This window comes from Clupea harengus, chromosome 4, assembly GCF_900700415.2.
Source record: "Clupea harengus chromosome 4, Ch_v2.0.2, whole genome shotgun sequence".
Lineage (NCBI taxonomy): Eukaryota > Metazoa > Chordata > Actinopteri > Clupeiformes > Clupeidae > Clupea > Clupea harengus.
The window spans coordinates 14,225,375-14,245,288 of record NC_045155.1 but is presented as its reverse complement, the minus strand read 5'-3'; the positions used below and the strand labels follow the sequence as shown (position 1 = coordinate 14,245,288).

The following is a 19,914-nucleotide window of genomic DNA, read 5'->3' as shown; positions in this document are numbered from 1 at the left end:
CACACATACTGATGAATACCTTAAAAAAACAGCCTTTATTGCACATTGCTGAATACATCTCTGACCTTTTAACAAAATAGCGCTGACACCTCAGCAGCATCACAACAACAACAACAGCTCATGGGTTATACATGCATCTGTGTGTTTTATTATTCCACTGTGCCTTATATAATAGGCGTCTTTATGGGACCTGGTTCTCTGGTCATGTTTTCCATGATGACAGATCCAATTTTGGCTCAAGGTAATCAACACAAAGGAACAGTCTTAAAGTTAATGCTAGCTAAGCCCAATGACTGTGCACTGTGGTGAAGACAGTGGTTGGTCCAGGGGAGGCCAAGAGAAATTCTCAGCTAGGAGGGTATCGAGACGTTTGTAATGCTTTTTGGATTTGCGCCTTCCTCGTAGGGAACGGAAGCAGTTCAGGACACCATTGTCAATCAAAACCTGTCAGAACAAAAAAAGAACTAGTTGTGAATTGAGGGTGGTCCCACAAACCACTTGCCCTGCAGATCATGGTCAACTGAAAAGTTCAGCTCACAATTATGTGTCATTTAACCCTTGCCTGATAATGTATAATGGTTATAAAATAATTTTATAAAAGAAACTAGTTATCTGAGTTTATTATAAATACTGTCGAAATTTTTCATTGATGATCCAGTTTGTTTTTATAATTGGCCTTCTTACCTCTAGCAGGTAGCAGGTGAAGAAGTTAAGAGCAGCCAAAGCCACCAGCAGCAGCTTGTAGTTCATGTCAGTGGTTTCATACAGCTGCAGTATCCGGTGAGCGATGCTCAGTGGGTACAGCACCAACCAGAACATTGCAGTGAACAGGACCAGCAGTATAAACACAAACAACACTGAGAGGACAGAGAGGAGTAGGGAGTATTATAGTGCTGTATTGAGATCCCTACAGTACAGAATGACTTTGGAACTCAAAACGCAGCTGAGGGATTGACGGGTCATACCGGTGTAGAATTTGATATATTTGACCACCGTCTGCCCTTTCTTACCATTGGTGTATAGTGGCTTTTTGTAGGGATATCCCTTGGTCACGATGATGGCCATAAAGATGTACTGAAACCCTGACACCAGAAAGACGCTTGTGTTTTCCATGTTTGGCAAGTTTGCTGCTCCTGCCAGAGTGGAGTTGAGTGGAACAAACCTGCAGGGCGAGGCCCAAAAGGTACAGTTAAAACCTTGTTCATTGGAAATCTCCCAATTTAACTTTACCCTGAAATAACAGAGACACACATCATTTGTCTTTCACATTAAATAACATAGACATCTCCCTTACCAGTCCTGAGAGTAGGTGATGAGCAGGGCTCCCACCTGACTCAGAATCAGAAATAAGGTGTGCAGCAGGAGACTCAACATGACCGGCAGAGCCAACAGGCTGGCAGGAGGCCGCTGAGGGTGGAGCTCATTGCTAGGGCCTCCTTTCCCCATCACAATGGCCAGGACCGTCACCAGAGGCAGGTCAAAGAAAAGGAACTGCAAGTCGCCCAGGTTTGTTTTTATCTTGGGCCAAAAATGGAGGGAGATGTATAAGAAAAATAGATAGGAGTGTTAGCATTTGGGCAACAACCTTCAGACTGTACAACATTGCGCTGTGCAAAGACAATGATACTCACTGTATAAAGAATAAGGACAGAGGCGAACTGGATCAGACTGTACAAGGCCATGTACTTGAAGAGAGCGAAGGACGTCACAAGAGCACACCTCCCTTCTCTGACAGGGCAAGAGACAGGATTAGGTGTACTCTTATTTGTCTGCATAGCAGGTTGTATTAGAATAGTTTTGTACAGCACTGCCACTTGTGCCTTCCAATCATTCCAGAATTGCCTTTCATCAATGAGGTAAAATGAGTGCAAGGAACAGCAGTAAAATAACCATGTCTCACCGGATTAGCAAAGGCACACAGCTTATGTTGTCAGTGTTTGAAGTGAAGGGAGAGGCCACAGACGCCTCGGCCTCCGAGAGGGACACACCTACGTCAGCTGCCCTCAGAGCTCCACAGTCATTGGCTCCATCCCCACACATCCCCACCCTGTAGCTGTTTGGAGAGAGAAGAAAAATGTTGTTATGATGGTAGTAAAGACCAAAAATATAATAAATATATATGAATAATGTATAATGCAACATTTTTGTTGATGCTAGATATCTTCGGATAGTCTTTTGATCTGGAAACGGTATTGACGTAACCATTCTCTCTCGTAACCCTTTCCACAATTGACTGTGTTCTTACTTGAGGTTCTGAAGTGCAGTAACCAGCTGTGTCTTCTGGTCAGGGGCCATGCGTGCATAAATAGTGGCTCTCATCAAAACCTACAGTTCAATGAGGGGGAAAAATGTTATAACTAAACAGCCAGCCTACTCTTTCATGCCGTCATATCCTTAGGACAATTTCACTCTGATGCTCAGTGTCAGAGCTTTTCGGAGTTAAATTCAGTCAAGATTCCTTTGATCACACAGTCATTCTGGTATGTATTTCTCAACCTAAAACCTTCTTCAAAGTGAACACGATAAGGAAGACCCACCACAGCTTCATGAGTGAAAGCATACATGGAACTTTAAAATGATGGTTCAGCAGATTTCTAGGGTTATTACCTTGGGCAAATACTCTGGAAAGTAGTCGCACAAGGCGGAGAAGGACTTCCCATTGACAGCAAGGTGATAGCTTACACCGCTCTGGTAGAGCCCCTGAGAACAGAGAGGAGCAGAGCCTTCATAAATAGTCTACATGAGCCAAATTCTCCTCAGGCCTCACTGCAGTGTCAGAAGCAAAGCCATGAGGGGGTCAGTGTTGGGTCAGTGTTGTTTACAGACCTGGGAGAGAACATCCATTGCTCCTTGCGACGCTGCCACCTCCTCCTCCCCGCCTCCCTCTCCCAGATGAAACTTCAGCACTGCTGGCGAGTGGGCAGTGGGGGGCGACGTGTGGACAAAGATCACCTTCTCGTCGGAGGCCACCATCCCACACCCTCGAGCCACGTTCACCGCAGTAAGAATGTTGTCACCTGACACATGAGAAAAGGCCAGGAGAAACAGTATGACCTTACGACAGTATGACTCAGATGGTAAGAGTGCCAATATGGAGAAGGTGCAACAAATTGTTTTTACAGCTTAATACAAGATCATAAGCATTGTAATTATTATAGGTGGAATTTGTAAGTTGCTCCGGCAATGATAAAATGTCATATTATACTGTACCATTAACCACATTGGAGATAGGCAAAATCATTAATGATGACAGAATACATGGACATGCAACAGTGTTTACTGTGAGTGTTGCATAGACTATTCAGTGACTGAGGAGCAGCTATGCTCCCAGGCTGTGGGGTTGTATCAGTATTCTGCAGATAAAAACGCTGCTTGCTCATACCTGTTATCATGACGGTCCGCAGCCTGGCCTGACGAAGAGTGCTGATGACTTCTGGGCTCTCAGGCTTCACCAGGTTCTTCATCACCAGCAGACCTAGGAACCGCATCTCGCTCTCCACCTCATCCCTAGTAAGAACAGTAAGAAGATAATGGATCATCAGGGGGGAAAATCCTTGTTCCACTATACTTCAAATTCAAATTCAAGAGCTTAATAAGCTTCTTCAGTGTACTTTAAAATGACAGGAGTTCCCAGAAACATCCTTACCGTGAAATAGAGTTTAGGTCTGTCTTTTCATCAAGTGGCTTGTAGGCAAGTGCAAGTACCCTGAAACCCTCACTGGCAAAACTACGCAGGGTGCTGGTGAACTCAGCAGGTACTGTGGGTCAAAATGAGACATGGTGAAGCAAATCCTTGGAGGCACTGGACAATTAGCTGGCATCGGTTAACCTCTGAAATAAGCACTTATTATTTCCCTTACCACTTTCCTTGAGGCAGCGGCTGGCTACCATTTCAGGAGCCCCTTTGAGAAAGGTAGCGGCCCCTTGCCCACCAGGGGCCACCGTGGTCACACTCATCCGCTGCAGAGCTGAGGAGAAGGGGAAGCGCTGGATAATGGCCACTGACTGACTCATAGACTGTAAAAAAAAAAAAAAAAAAACACACAAACACATATACAGAACCACGTTATCATGAATCACGGTGAATCAGACCACATGGCAAGACATCACTGGGCAACGTGAGAAATAAACAGAAATTACACACCGCTTAAGTAGCAGGCTGGTATACTGCCATTCATTCATTTTCAAATTTACCCAATAACCGGTCTAATTTCATTTGCATAAATGAACTTGCCTTGTGGCTGTAATATGGGACACAATAGAACAAACTGACAGCCGAGAGACTGGTTTTCCTGAAACTTTCCCCCAGGCTGTTTGCCCACACCTGTGCTCAGGTGTCTCCCTAAGCCCCACCCCCACCCTCCTCAGAGTCCTGCACTCACAACGTCTTGGGGGAGCAGCTCCTGAGGAGGTGGCCTCATCACAGCCAGCACTCTCCGCCCCCCAAACTCTGTGTGCGCTCTTTCATCCTCCCCCATTGGCTCTTCCAGCTCCTGCATGTGAAAAAAAAGGTACAGTTTCAACCTATTACAGAATAATAGCCCAAAATGCTCTTCCTACTGAACGAGGCTGGAAAGGTTGGTTATCTATGGCATGTCAGTGAGTCATTTCAAATTTACAAATGTCTTTTCTTCATGCTGATTCACACTGCTGCAAAAGTGTTGTGCAAGACACTTTCAAATAGTTAGAAATGTTGAATACATATTTTGGAATTGAGAGTTACCAGGGTCTACCTTTTTGTTTGTTTGATTACAGTATATTTAATCTCTTGGGTTTCCTTTGACCCTAAATGATTAGCTATTTAATCAATATTGTCTTGCATGACTGTATCACATACATTCAGCAGCATCTTAGTAACACATTTATCAACATCAACAACAACATTAATCCATTTCATCAGAAAAGACACACAGAACCTTAGTAGTAAGCAGTAGTAATATAGGTCTGAATAGAGCGCAATACGTTGCGAAAGCTTAACATTTTGAAAGTGATTCTGAACAGCAGAGCAGACAACACCCTCACCCAACCAGTGGACTCAATCATTTTAAGCTCCAGAGGGTCTCCCAGCGGCTGGCCTCCCAGCAGGGCCACGGTGTGACAGCAGGCCAGGCCAGAGAGCATGTGCCCAGGAGGCAGGAGGCGTGGATCTGGAACCAGCTCTGAGAAAGTGTTACCAGTGGCCTCCATTACCCCCCACACATCCAGACCTTCCTCTGTCAAGGTGCCTGTCTAGAGGACAGAGAATATGGACAACACCCTTAACCAACCATGACAAGATTTCAAATGGACTTGTTACATGGAATACACCCATGTCTCAATCAAGAATGGAGTTCAGAACTGAATAGGGCCCTCTATGTGGATACTTTACAGAGGGTACATTAAAACAGTCAATTCAGCCGTCACAGCACCCTGCACTACTTTTGGGAGAATACATGAAAATACTGGATCAAATGTCCAGCGATCTTACAGTTTTTTGTTTTTAAAAGAGACTCCAAATTATGTCACAAGGCCCAAGGATGAGTTGTATCCTACTAGTGTGAAACATATGCATTCATGTTGTCATCTTATATAACGGTTCTCCCACTGATTTCTATTGAACTGTGAACACCAGAAGAAAGGCATGCTTAAGGGGATTTACAGTTTATAATAACAAGCTCATTCATGACTGTACTACTGTACAGTTATAGGACTTCATCTTGGTTGGGTTTCATTGAGGGCGTGAATGTTCACAGACGAAACCCAGATACAAATTACAGAGTTTCGCAAAACAGGATCAACAAGATTTTTTCTTTCTAGGGACACGTCCCCTTTGTTGGTCCTCTCATTTTGACCCCAAAACCTCAGTGTCTCTGAGACCTGCAACCTGTTCTGCTTAAACAGCCTACTTATTTTAATGTTTATATATTTATACTCACATATTTATACACATTTGTACTACCAACAGCTCCGTTGGAACTGATAAAGATTACTAACATGCTAACTGCCGTCTTTTGGCGAGGTTGTGCTGTTCCGACCCGGATCACAGAACTAAATAATGCATAGCCTGGACGGCTAGTGGGAACAACAGCTGTGTTTATCAATCCTACACATGACCATATTTCATTAAAATGAATTTGAAGATGATATCAAAAGTATTTGCTCGTAAAAAAACATAACTCAAAAAGTGGCAAATCATTGCATAGTGTTGCTTTAACTTAATCTGAATTTAATCATCGACCAGTACATCCTAACTCTTTAAATCAGAACAACATGAACAGCAATAACAACAGAACAAATAAAAAGGACACCTCTAGCTTCATTGATTCACCTTGTCAAAGCAGAAGATGGAGACTTTCCCACAAACATTAATGCGGGGCGGGCTGATGCAGAAGATGCCCTTCTTTTTAAGCCGTCGCTGGGAATAGATGGTGCCAGTGGTGATGGCTGCAGGCAGCGCTGGTGGCACTATGATGGTCACAATGTCCAGCATGCGAATCACACGCTCAAGCACAGTCGTCTGGAAATGAAGCACAAACCACAGGATTACTGCAAAAACTGGAACCACACTGCGAGACAGGAAGTGTTACGACATGGTGTCGTAATTGATTGAGCCTTATCTGCAAACCCGGTAAAGTTGAAGGAAAGCCACACAGCTTGCGTAAATCAACTGGAGTGGCAAATATTACAGCAGACAGAATAAGTGCAACCAATTTAGCATCCATATCAGAACATTACATGCCTGCGAAATGGCTGTTCCACAACAGAAACAGTGATTATATGGAAGTGCAAGGCCTGAGACTTCAGTACACTGACAGTCTATGAACATCATGACGTAGAGATTATACCAAACTGTTCACTCTACGTCAGCATTGGCCTTGCAAGGATCAGGATGATTGCGTGTTGACCCATTTTCATCCCATAAAATGCTGATTTTTATACAAATTTGAATTTTATCAATATTAAAACACCAGCACTGATATCCTTCATCACAGTTCAGTCACATCATTTAGTTGCACTTAAACTGCACTTAGACTTTAAGTAACAATGTATAGGCTAAAACATAATCATTATCATTTTGTAATTGAGGTACTCACATTGCTCAAGCTCAGCATCACTAAGCTATAAATTGTGCCCATCAAAGCTGAAACAAAATAAATCAATACATGGAGTTGAAAATACACATAGAGAGGACAAGTATCCTTGAAGTCTAGCTAAACATTAAACTAGGCATGTAAAGGAGATTTTCCACAGAAAACCTGCACTTTGCTAAATCATAGTCTAGAAAGCCAGAAGCAAACAGTAGGGTGAGAGGGCCATGTTTACCTAGCACTCCCAGAAATAGCAGGAACTTAACGGCATCCTTGTAGAAGCGGAAGTTAATTGGCTGTGGGTAGAGAATGGAACTGACCAGATCTCCTTTGGCTGTGAAAAATCCTGAGGTAAGGAAGAGAAACCAGCTCAAAATACTGCCGCCTTAAAAACTTCAGAAAAAAGATTCAGTGATTTAACACTACAAGGCAATGCAATAACACAGTCGGTAGAAAGTCTGGTGTTGTCGACATTACATTACACTACGCAGGAAGCTGGGCAATTCATTTCACATTTCATTTTAACACCACTTTTCAGGGCAGAGCACCTGTGTGAACGACTACGGCGAGAGCCCCTCTTCCTCCAGGGCAGCCCCCTTTGGCCTGGATGGCCTGTGTGCCACAGAACAGAGTGTGTCTCCGCTGGGCGTCAGCGCTGTACCTCTCCGCAGCCGCTGGCAGTGGAGTCTTCATCACAGGAATGCTCTCGCCTAACAATGGGGAGGAGAGGGGAAAAACACAAGCAAAAACACAGTCGAAAAGGTGTTGCGTTACAGTAGTCCACTAACATCCTCTGCAATCTTCAAAGTGGAACACAGGCTTAATATAGTAAGACACTGCGTTTGCATACAGCAGACAGCAGACTGATTATGCACACACACTTGTTTGTAGTACATTATTCCAACATTGTCAGGGTCATTAAGGAGGACTATAAAGTCAGCAGTTAGCACAGACTTACCAGTCAGCATACTCTCATTAACCATGCACTCCCCGGCCAGCAGGGCAGCGTCACAGGGCAGGATTAGCCCTTCCGGCGGGACCAAAATGCAGTCCCCTGGCACCAGGTCCAGAGAGCTCATACTCTCCTCCTCTAAAACACAGACAGATAGGGGGCACCCACGAGAGGGAACACAGAGTCAGGATTATATCTCATAGCAGGAAGCGAATTTTATAGAGAAGCATGACACAGCAAAAACTCACCTCCTGTGTTCCTGCGCACAGTCACAGGTACAATTAGCTGGGCCATTTTGCGCAGTGTAGTGCTTTGCTGCAGAAATGTACAGAACAGACGAGAGAGCACAGTGAGAGTCAAATTTACGTATGTTGACTTTCATCAAATATTTGTGGATATCATCTACTTACAACTGCTCAACTCACCTTGCGTATCTCATACAGAGAGAGAGCAATGGAAAAGAGAGAAATGATGAAAATACAGGCTGCATAGTAAAAGTAGTTGTCTAACATCCACAGGATGATACTGCAGACCTGGAACATGTAGAATGGGTTGAGCACCTGTAGGGACATAGGAGACCAGGAGAAGGTTAGGTGGGACCAGAGGGACAAATGGGTTTTTCCACAGAGCACTCACAAAGTTCCAGCATCACATCACAGAGAAGAAGCACCAAGCCCTTCACCTCCTCAAAGAGCAGCTGCATATAGGATTTCACAGGGACATCAATAAGGTTCTGGCCGTATACCTTCCTCCTGCAACCAACCGAGAATGAGAGAGAGAGATGAACAGAGTGATCGATTTAGATTTTTTTTATTTAACTGCGAACCACATGATACTTGGCACAGTAGGAGAAGAGACAGGGAATCAAACTAACGGTAAGACAAGGAAAAAACTTCACAGAGTGAGTTCTTGTGGTTGAGAGCATTATATAAGGATCAAGTGGCAGCAGTTGTGTGTAGGGCACTAGACTTGTGTCTTTTGCCCCTGCATGCCTCCATGGGACTCAACCCTGTAGCCCTCAGGCTTTAGTCCCAGTATTCAAACCACCAGTCTAACCAGCCAATAGGAGGTGATTGAGGTGATTTCAAACGTTAGAGTGAGGTACTGACCTGCTGCTCTGCTCTTGGCAACTTAGTCCCTGCTGCATTCGGTGCAGTTCTGCACAAGACCAGTCATCATTCAGGATACTACAGGAACAGGACATTTTTTTAAAGGCACATAAAAAAAAATGTCCTCTATGTGTAGTAGGAAAATGAATAGATAGCTCACAATCCTGCAAGTTTCAATTGTCCTCATTTTTTTTACCTGACTTTGCAGAAAGCTCCTTTCCTGGCCATCCACACATACCGGATACCTTTAAACACATAGTACCGCAGCAGCAATTTCTGGAAGATTAAATATTAGACACATTTAGAGAGTGCTGGGTAGGACAAAGGTCTTGGGGAAATAAAGGAAATAGGATATTGCCCCAAGTCCTTACCTCCTCCTTGTGTAGCTGCACTGTGTCTCTCCACTCATATTCATTTCCCTCACCAGCCGCCGGGCCCAGACTGCAGGAGGTTAGAAACATCCCGCCATTCTCATTTAACACTGGCACTGAGACAGCACATTAAATATAAATGTGGCAGGGAAGGGAATGGGAAAGAAAATACAAACGGAGCTTCTTACCCTTCTTCATCAATCTCCTCAGTGAGCACCTCGAGGACACACTGCTCACCAAAGTCATCCTGAAAGTCATAACGTGCTTTAACTTCATAGCAAATTGCTTGAGTCAATAGCGTCAGCTAAACTGGTACAAATTATACAAGTATTACATTCAAGACACGATACCAGGACATTCTTATATGCACAACATCTAGCCGTGACAGATGCAGTCATAAAGCCTGGGCGCTGTCGTACCCTTAAGAGTATGGTGTCCGCCATGGGCAGCGGGCATGTTCGGCAGCGGGCCAGAACCCCCCATCGCGGACGCCACTTGAACAGCAGCAGCAGCAGACCCAGGGAGAGGACTGCTCCAACATAGCACAGCCACACGCGCCAGCGGACCCGTTTGTAACCCTGGACATTCTGCCAGGAGGATTGAACATGAGGACGGGGTAAACCATTGCACAATTTCGAATTTTCTTTAATTACTTCAACACCTATAACTACAGACAGGAGTACAAAGTGAAATTTACACCAGCAAAAGCTTTTTATCTATTAAAGGAGCATGGAATGCAGAGATAAGCATCACACAAGATTGTTTCCGATATATCTGATAGATCTTGTGCATGCATTCAACACCTATAACTACAGACAGGAGTACAAAGTGAAATTTACAAAACACTGTTTATACATTAAAAAATACCATAAATGTACTAGATATACACACTAGATGAGTGAAGAAAAATGCATTTAAGCATACCATATGTGAGATAGCCGTTTGACATGGAAGTGCAAAACAGGGTGATGTGAGGTCCGGCTCAGGAGAACGAAGCCCAGGGCCGGGCAGGGTGAGCCCACGCCCCTCCTGCTTGCAGCCCTCTGTGCAGAGAAAATCATGGTTGCTCTAAACCATTTGCATAAGCAAGCTTCAGTTATAAGACTTAAAGTGCACACACCCCTAATGTAAACAACAGGGAGTGCAATTATCTTAACGATGAGGAAGTAACGCACAGCTATTTGTTGACAATGTTGGGCTGAACGTTCAGAAAATGCAGTCCTGTACCCCGAGATGCATTATATAACTACATATGTAATACACAGGTCATCTTTTAGACTTCTATAACATCTACAGTAATTAGGCTTTGTTTGGATTACATTTGGACTGCTGCCATTGTGTATCTCAGGTTCATGTAGTTTAATATAGGTTACTTCACATTAAACCAATTTGTGTGAGGTGCTGATGAAAACAAAAGAAAATGGAAAGGACATACATACTCTCTACAAAGTCATTTAAAATGAGGCTAACAAAATTGCTTCTGTACTACATGCACTAATGAAAGTATAAGAATGTATAATGATTTATATTTAGAGCATTAGGTTCAAATACTCATATAGCCTGCTTAGGATCATGAAAACTACATTTCTTTCCATTCCTTTCCATTCAAGGAAAACAGTGACCACCACTACAATAAGTTTGGATGGAATGTGCTGGTACCGCAACCTCTTACTGCATACTAACACACTTTAAATGTGAAGAAGAATCCAAGGTATGCAATCTTCTTTCACATCATAAGGAGCACAGGCTCAAAAACTAAACTGTGTTTTTTTTGTGGTCTGAATACTGCTCCCATGGTTCACAGATGAATTAGATCCTTACACCTGTGTAGTAAATTAATACTTTGACATACCTTGACAAAAATGTGGTTTAAGCCTTTAATCTGTTGAATCTGTAATCTGATTATGTGTATTTTCAAATGTATCCTATTCCAATTATTGTTACTTAGTTGTAATGATACTAATCCAAATCAGTACTTTTCATCAGTCATTTCCCACCACTGTAGATTAAATGTGGTTAGCCAATTCTTATTTAGCCATTGAGTTACAGTAATCAGTGCGTATTGCGGTAACCAGTGCAGTTTATGAAACAAATCATGTGAAAAAAAAAACATTTAGGCTAGCTGTCGGTTATGGTCGTCACTTCCCCCCTAGGCCAACACAAAAACAAGAGAGGGGAAATGAAACAGATCAGCTGAGAGAGTTTGTGCTGTCGTTTTTCCAGTCACGAGCTCATTCAGCAGTGTCCAAAAAAAAGTACCACAGCCTACACCAAGAAAATAGTTGTTGTAAATACACACATACACATTAGAGGCCTGGCATGCCTTCTTAAGTAACTACATATTCCATGGTGTGTCCCTGGACCTAACTAACGTGAACATGTAATTTAAAAAGATAAGGCAAGCATACATTACATAGCTACTTCGCATTTGGGTTGTTACATATCAGTCAGTACATAATACCAACAAATAGGCTACACATTTTTGGAAAAATTGTGTTACTAGTGTTACAAGTTGTGGCTGCACCAAGGCCATGCAGCCGGTCTTAAATGTCGTGACAACAAGGAAGCGAAATTCCGGGTGACTAACCACTCACATTGACAACCGCTGACATGTGTTTTGGGGATAAGGAGTCTTTCATGCTGACTGTTGGTTTTTGAAAATAGTCCGTTATGTCCATGCCTACATAATTAACAATTACTTAGCCATGAACACAGTAGCATATAGTTACATTCTCTATGTCTCTGTATCACCACGGTTCAATAAACAATGAATTCTCAAATATGCTTCTCTTCGGACAACCACGTATATGCGCCCAACACCAAGCCAATAACCCACAGTCCTTTCAAAAGGTTTCATAATCTGCCATTCCTACCCTGCAGCAGACAAAATGTTGAAAAATAAGTCACCAGTCCATCCGATTACACAAATCACCTGTCCGGATTGTTTGGTGTTCTTCCTCAGGTAAATTTGAAGCTGAACTGATACAAGGTGCGCAGCAACAGACACACCTGTAACAGTCCCGCCTATCTTTTTTTACCACAACCACCCAATCAGAACAACCTTCCCATCACATACAAAATCCAGGTAAGGGAAGTTACTTTAAGGCTTTTAATGTGCTAAATGTGCCACAATTCAATCTTATTATGAAGAGCTAGTAGGCCTAATTATTGAGTTGAAATCATGCAAACCTTGTTTACTGTTATATCAGCTATGTTTTGAGTGCAAGGGTTAGACTGACCCCTTAACACACATCACTACCAGCAACATTGGCTACCAGCGCCGATTGCAGGATGGACTTAATTCATTCGAAAAAATACTTCTTTATTTAAAATGAATCTGCCTTCCAAATTGTGTCGAGGGTTCTTCGACCAGCGAAAGCTTTTTATCTTTTAAACAAGCATTGAATGCTGAGCTGCGGAGATAAGCTTCATGCGATATTTTTCTGATATATCTGATAGATCTTGTGCATACATTCCAAGACTTTAAACACCGGCACATTAGCGTTATCATTCACTTACATTTGTCCCTGCCAGCCCTTAAAGGAGGTTTAACGGAATGGTTGACCAAGAGTCTATAGTTGTGCATTTCAGCCTATACCAGGTCTTCTTTTCTCAAAGAACCGTAGCCTACCTTTGTATAGCCTATTGACTTACCCAAAGTCTCCATTTCTTAGACAAGTCAGCACATTACACAGCATCCACTCTGCATTGCGTGGTAACAAAGTGTCTCTAGCCGGAGAGAAACACTGTGTTCCTGTCACACTCAGTAGTGTTTGACACAGCCAAGCTAAGAATCATTGTTGTTATCTCTCTTCCTCCTCCTCATGTGTGACGATAGTACCCTTCCTCTGTTGCTCGGGTGGACTGTGGGACACACCGACAGAAACCTAAACATCGCCATCTAGTGTAACTTTAGGGGTCACACTAGGCAAGGCAAGGCAAGGCAACTTTATTTATACAGCGCATTTCAGGCACATGTGCAACTCAATGTGCTTTACATATACAATAACAGGAAAGACAATAAAGAATTAAAATAAATACACTTAAATAAAAGGATAAAAAATAAGAGTAAAGTGAAACAAGTAAAAAGAAGATAATACAAATAAAAGATTAAAAAGTAAGTGTACTGGAAGAACATAATCATATGGAATATAGGTGCTACAACTCACAGTTTAGACAGGTACTCCTGTAGCAAGCAAATCAGTGTTCATAAGCCCGACAAAACAAGAACGTTTTGAGCCTTGATTTAAAAGTAGCAACATTTGGGGCACAGCTAAGTGTTTCTGGGAGTTTGTCAGTATTTTTTGGTTTTTGTGAGTTCCCTTGCAGCTGCATTTTGAACATGCTGTAGTTTTTGGAGGGTTTTCTTAGGAAGGCCGGTATAAAGCCTGTTGCAGTAATCTAGTCTATTAGAGATAAAAGCATGGATAAGCTTTTCCAGGTCTGGTTTAGATAGAAGGCCTCTAATCCTTGCTATATTTGGTAATATGCTGACTTGGTTAGTAAATTAATCTGGTTTTCAAAGTGTAAGTCAGCATGTAATATAACACCCAAGTTTCTGGCCTGATTTGTAGTCTGTAGTGATAGGGATTTCAGATAGGCACTGACCTTAATTATCTCGTTTTTGTTGGGACCAAAAACAACTACCTCTGTTTTGTCCTTGTTTAGCTGCAGAAAATTGTGGAAATCCAGTAATTTATCAGTGAGATACAGTGATATAGGGAATCAATCGGACTATAGTCAGCGGGTGAGAGGGCAATGTAAATTTGAGTATCGTCGGCATAGTTATGGTAGACAATATTGTTGTCTCGCAAAAGTAGCATGTAAAGATTAAATAAGAGAGGGCCAAGGATTGATCCTTGAGGAACTCCACACATCATGTTAACCTTCTGGGAGACAAAGTTGCCAATGGAAACAAAATAATCTCTGTCTTGCAGGTATGACCTAAACCAGTGAAGCAACGTGTCAGATAGTCCAACCCATTTTTCTAGTCTATGTAATAATATAGAATGGTCGACGGTATCAAATGCAGCACTTAGATCCAATAAAACCAAAACTGATATATTACCAGTGTCAGAGTTCAGGTGAATGTCATTTACCACCTTAATTTGCGCCGTATCAGTACTGTGGTTTGGGCGAAATCCGGATAGAAAGATATTGAAGCGATCATTACTATTGAGGAAGCTACTAAGCTGCTGATAGACAACCTTCTCAATGACCTTACCTATAAATGGTAGGTTTAATATTGGTCTGTAGTTATTTATCACTATCCAATAACAGGTTGACAGTAGGTCGGCCTCGATTCACTTATCCTCACTGAAAATAAAATAACTGCTATTAAAAGTCAGTTAGCCAACAATGACCAACACCAGCTTTTTGCTTGTTGTGCACAAACTCAATTGTTCTTTAATTTCTACGCCAACACCTGACAGCCAATGATTTTCTGCTGAAGCAGATAAGAGATTTAGGAGACAAATGTGTTTATTGTGTTTGTCTATAGGCTATACTGAAAAGCAAAAAGGCAATGAAAGGTACCCAGTGTAAGTAAGAAGTCAACAAACTTCTGTTTGATGTTGCAACCAACAACAAGTTGTGTATGTCACTCAGTCCTATTGATCATGATAAAGTAATTTCTTGGAATGTTTTGAAAATCAGCCTATATTGTTAGCCTAACAATCTGACACACACAAACATACACACACCTCAGTATTTACATTCAGAGGAACCTTTTCACGTCTTTGTGACATCCGAAAATCCTATATATTGGGTACCTATACATATTAAATAATAAATTCCACGGTGACAGTCCATGCTGTACAAAGTATATTACAGTATATCCACTGGATAAGCAAGCACATATGTATTATATGGATGCACTGAGTAGCGCATTCATCATAAAAAAAACAACAGTTTATATTTCCAAATCTTTGTGGCATAAACTCTCATGTCCCTTTTCCAAGACTTTTCCATCCGGTGTTTTCCTCTTACCCTCCTACAGTGTTTATGACACACATACATTTACATTTACATTTAGTCATTTAGCAGACGCTTTTATCCAAAGCGACTTACAAGGATGTATACACATTTTACATTTACACTGATGGCACACTGCACATCAGGAGCAATTAGGGGTTCAGTGTCTTGCTCAAGGACGCTTCGACAGGGAATCGAACTAGCAACCTTCTGATTACTACTGATTATTACTGATTACTAAACGACTTCTCTACCCCCGTACCACTGTCGCCACATACACACCTTTTGGTTCTTAACCTCCTGACCCACCCAGATACAACTTCCATTTTCTTGTGAATTGTTCCTGGTATTATTCATTCACAATGAGTACTAAATTGACATAAGCAGGCACTCTTAAAAGAATATTGTGCAAATTGTGAGTTCAGATAATCACTGTCATTTTGCTTGTATTTACATACAATAAGTTAAATGTGTGTTCGCTAAAACACTATTCACAATTGAATTCCAGAGACGATATTATTCAGCAAGTTAGGAGACAGACATATTTTTCTCCTTGTACGTCGCCATCATTTTCTTGATTTCTGCAATAGCCTTCCCTGGGTTGAGTCCCTTTGAGGCAGGGCAAAAAAAGGAAAAGAAAGCTAGATGAGCACATGAGCGGAGTAATCAATGCACATTCATTAAAGAGTATCAAGTGAAGTCAAATGACAGTATTACATAAGTAAAGGCTTCATATTCCGTGCAAGACTATAGAAATGTGAGGAGTTTTACACTTCTGTTCCTTTCCCACTGAACAGCTGGAAGGTGGTCTGTGGTGTTACCTTGGGGCAGGTCTTTGTGCAGTTCATAATGGTGTGGCAGCGGTACAGGGAGAACGGGTCCTGCAGCTTAGAGAGCCGCTCCTCTGTGAAGTCATCACGGGAGTCAATCATCCAGCGATAAGCCTAAAATGGGAGGAAAGCATCTGTTAAAATATACATTCACTCTTCGGTGGGGGGGGGGGGGGGGGGGGGGGGGTTAGTCATAGTGTAGGCTACAATAGCAACTTCACAACAGGATCGCACTTCAAAACACAATTATTATAATTTCATGCAATCAAAACGGTCAATGGCTTGCTTAGCAATCACCAGCATGAAAAGTTCAAGTGGTTTTATATATAGTCCAGTATACCCAGGACTACATCATGAAATTGATTTCAGAGCTTTTTGTAATTGTTGATGCATGAGGTCTGGTTCCCATGGTGTTGTAGATGGATATATATATAGTTACTGCTTTATGTCCTATTGTTTGCATATCCTTTTTTCCTTTCTATATATGTTGCCTAGTCATCTAGTGGTCATACTCTGTTTAATGGGAGTAGGAAACAATTTGACTCGCATTAGGTAGGAAATTGTGACTCGCATTAATCCATAAAATATACAATAAGATATACTCTGTCCATTATTGATGTATTTGTTTAGGGAGGGTGTGGGAAATTAGGATATTTGCAGATATTTACAACACCCCTGCCCTGCATGCAAAGAGCAGCTACACTGTAAACCCAAACAGTTCTACTAACTTATTAACATTATGTATTCAGTACTTAAAACCTGGTATTTAGTTGACCCAACTTTAAATGTATTAGTTTTCTGAGCAAGTGAAGACGTTTTAATTGTATTGGAATGTATTTGTTTGAGTAAACATTGCCTGATAACTCATATTTTTTTAGTTTCATTCAAACGTGACGTCTGACGTCATCAACGTAGTTGCAGGACTAGTTCAGAACAGAATCAGAGATCTTGTGATGAGAGACGGAGACAGCATATAATTGTATAGTATCAGTTAGACTTCTATACGCATGTTCCTCCTGTAGAAGAAGACATTTTATTATGTAATCGGTTACATCAAAAGTTTTAAATACTCTGAACTTGTTCAGGTTTACAGTGTAGTAACAATTTGAAGAAAAAACAATAACACATAAGTAACTGATGAGTTACACATGTGCAATTATAACAGCATCTCACCAGCCAGAGTAAAAATAGATGGGGCCTGGTAGTATATTTTTTTTACTGAGAGATGAATAGTAAGGTAATAGATTTAAGATCTTTAGGCACATTTACCTGCATGAGCACTGCTGGTCCAAGGTATTTATCCCCATTCCACCAGTAGCTGGGGCAGCTCGTGCTGCAGCAGGCGCAGAGGATGCACTCATACAAACCATCCTGATAGACGAAAGACAGGAAGTGATCAATAAATAGAGAACAATATATGCATACATCTTTTTCCTTGTGCAATTTTACTGATGTAATAAACACTTAGCAGGACAGGGGCATATTGGTCAGTTCAAGAAGAGACTATGTTTCATATGAGTCATTCCTGACACAGTACAAGAGCCATAACTGTGGTTGGGTTGACCCTGATTTCATATTTACCAATTTCTGCCGGTCCTCAACCGTTTGGTGGTACTGCTGCTTTCCCTCTTGTGTTTCATCCTTTTTCTTGAGATAGGGCTCGATGGATTTGTACTGGGCATAGAAGTTGCTCATGTCCTGAAAAATAATACAGATCCATAAATCAAATGCTGGGCAAATGCCTGAGCTAACAAATTACATATGACCAATTGACAAGTTTTTCGGTAAAACATTTATAAAAATGAAATGTATATCAAGTATATGTACTCACAGGTACAAGGTCTTTGACGACATACATATGTGGAAGAGGATAAATCTTGGATGCTTTGCTGGTGTTTGTGTCAATCTTGTTCAGGCAGGCTAATGTGTTGCCTCCATTGATGTTCATCGCACAAGAACCACAGATGCCTGTAAAAATATGCACACAAGAAAAACTTTAACGTCTAAATTACAGAATTTACCATATTACAACTGCAGATCCAACTGTCTTATTGTGACATCGGCCTAGCCCTCACCTTCTCTGCAAGAGCGTCTGAAGGTCAGTGTGGGGTCCATTTCATTCTTGATTTTGATAAGAGCATCCAAAACCATTGGGCCACATCTGTTAAGGACATTTTAGTGATTAAAGTTGGACACCGCAGGAGGCATAAACAACCACTAAAATTATTGCAAACAAAATTTTAAGCACAGTGGAATTGATGTTAAGTGGTTGAAAACCTCACTTACGTATTAAGGTCTATTTCATATGTCTGCATCCGTGGTTTGTCCCCTGGTGTGTCAGGGTCCCACCGGTAGATTTGGAACTTCTTTATCCTCGGCGCTGGAGCTGGGGCTGCAGCTGTCTGTGCATAACGCACCATCTGACAGATAAGAAAGAAGAGAAGATAGAAGAGACATCAATTACTGCTCAACCCTAACCTAGATCACGAGACAAAAATAAACAACATAGTAGGCTATGGCTTTCTTTTTACACCTATGTTAGAAGTTTGCATGGGACTCGTACACTGACTTCTTGAAGGCAGTAGACACATTATGTGTGATGAGCCCCCTCTACTGGCACCAACCCTACATAACAGGTTATATATCTGAGTTACATCACTTTCCCTTCGTTACTCAACTCACCTTACGAGAGTGTTCGTTTTGTAAACAACACGAATAACAGCGTTAAATATTCGTTATTTGTTTATTTTATTATTATTATATTTGTTAATTATTATCTTTGTCAACTTCTATTTCAGACGTAGCTTTGTATTTAGATAACTAATAAGCTCAAAGCTGTGACCGGTGCTCGTGTTGTGCAACACATGCTGAGTGTTAACCTGACAAAATTATGTCCACTTGTAAAATACACCAATTGTTCAGTACATATAGGTCCATTCTTGTAAGCATATTACATCAGACGGTAAACAATTAAATATAATTTCTCAATCTGCATGAAGAAAGTAACTTCGAGTATAGCCTGAGACTTCCTCTTCGTCTTGTTTTTAAAAAGTGTTTCATACAGACCACTTTACACTTATCTAGCACAAACAATTACATTATTTCTGGCTACCAAAGGTGTATCTTTACTTTCATTCAGCAGCTTGACATTGATGATTACACAGCACAGCCTACTAGGTCCTACAATGACTCTGAAGAACAAGTATCCTGGCTTGGTTTATTTGTGAAAACATAGCATACCGTCATTGCCCCACAGCCGCGGATTGCCAAGGCGCTCCGGCCAATGTGAGTACATACGATCGACATCTTCAAATTGTGACAATCTAACGTCTGCTGTGATACAGGCTAGTTCCACAAAGGATATCACTCCCGTTAGGATATGTAAGCTTAACGTCACGAAGCCCTCCTACTTCAGGCACAGTCATTCACCAATCAGCTGCCGGCAAATAAACATCGCTGAATTTGCCCAACAAGTTGGTTGCATCACAACTAACAATCGTCAATGATGTACAGTTTGGTGAAGTACATCCTCGAATGATGTGGATTTCTTACTGTTAGGACACTGTCCCCGTATATAGATGCTATTGATCGATAACCTACAACTGGTGGGTG

At 41.6% G+C, this 19,914-nt stretch overlaps 2 protein-coding genes across 3 annotated transcripts; both read right to left on the bottom strand.

Annotated features, from left to right (window-relative positions):
- Positions 1-16: 16 nt before the first annotated feature.
- Positions 17-13,470, bottom strand: atp13a2 (ATPase cation transporting 13A2). 2 transcript variants are annotated; one of them, XM_012826146.3, is made up of 29 exons: positions 13,154-13,470; positions 10,424-10,542; positions 9,919-10,086; positions 9,688-9,746; positions 9,500-9,569; positions 9,325-9,404; positions 9,129-9,206; positions 8,702-8,771; positions 8,445-8,579; positions 8,268-8,334; positions 8,026-8,157; positions 7,616-7,777; positions 7,303-7,413; positions 7,074-7,120; positions 6,308-6,496; positions 5,023-5,229; positions 4,383-4,493; positions 3,861-4,017; positions 3,647-3,758; positions 3,383-3,507; positions 2,827-3,017; positions 2,608-2,700; positions 2,246-2,325; positions 1,901-2,053; positions 1,632-1,728; positions 1,295-1,518; positions 1,011-1,162; positions 685-857; positions 17-444 (listed from the first exon to the last, which is right to left on the bottom strand). In XM_012826146.3, the coding sequence occupies exons 1-29, from the start codon at positions 13,164-13,166 to the stop codon at positions 277-279; spliced, it is 3,543 nt and encodes a 1,180-aa protein (XP_012681600.1). In that variant the 5' UTR covers positions 13,167-13,470; the 3' UTR covers positions 17-276. The 2 variants fall into 2 exon arrangements, with proteins under 2 accessions (XP_012681600.1, XP_031422205.1); XM_031566345.1 differs by lacking the exon at positions 13,154-13,470 and adding an exon at positions 12,373-13,137.
- A 2,280-nt stretch (positions 13,471-15,750) lies between these two features.
- On the bottom strand, positions 15,751-19,683 carry LOC105898957 (succinate dehydrogenase [ubiquinone] iron-sulfur subunit, mitochondrial-like). Its single transcript, XM_012826065.3, has 8 exons — positions 19,543-19,683; positions 18,589-18,722; positions 18,378-18,463; positions 18,134-18,270; positions 17,884-18,000; positions 17,572-17,673; positions 16,294-16,416; positions 15,751-16,081 (listed from the first exon to the last, which is right to left on the bottom strand). Exons 1-8 carry the CDS (start codon positions 19,606-19,608, stop codon positions 16,001-16,003), a joined length of 846 nt encoding a protein of 281 aa, XP_012681519.1. The 5' UTR covers positions 19,609-19,683; the 3' UTR covers positions 15,751-16,000.
- Between the last annotated feature and the right edge of the window lie 231 nt (positions 19,684-19,914).

What these genes read in the sequence shown, in the direction of transcription:
- atp13a2 (XM_012826146.3), bottom strand. An exon ending in TGCAGCTACACAAGGAGGAG is followed by an intron (nt 9,405 to 9,499) that starts GTAAGGACTTGG and finishes TTAATCTTCCAG; the next exon opens with AAATTGCTGCTGCGGTACTA. An exon ending in CTCTGTATGAGATACGCAAG is followed by an intron (nt 8,335 to 8,444) that starts GTGAGTTGAGCA and finishes ACATTTCTGCAG; the next exon opens with CAAAGCACTACACTGCGCAA.
- LOC105898957 (XM_012826065.3), bottom strand. Translation starts at nt 19,608, where the DNA reads ATGTCGATCGTATGTACTCACATTGGCCGGAGCGCCTTGGCAATCCGC. An exon ending in CAGACGCTCTTGCAGAGAAG is followed by an intron (nt 18,271 to 18,377) that starts GTGAGGGCTAGG and finishes ATATTTTTACAG; the next exon opens with GCATCTGTGGTTCTTGTGCG. An exon ending in TTGAGGACCGGCAGAAATTG is followed by an intron (nt 17,674 to 17,883) that starts GTAAATATGAAA and finishes TTCGTCTATCAG; the next exon opens with GATGGTTTGTATGAGTGCAT.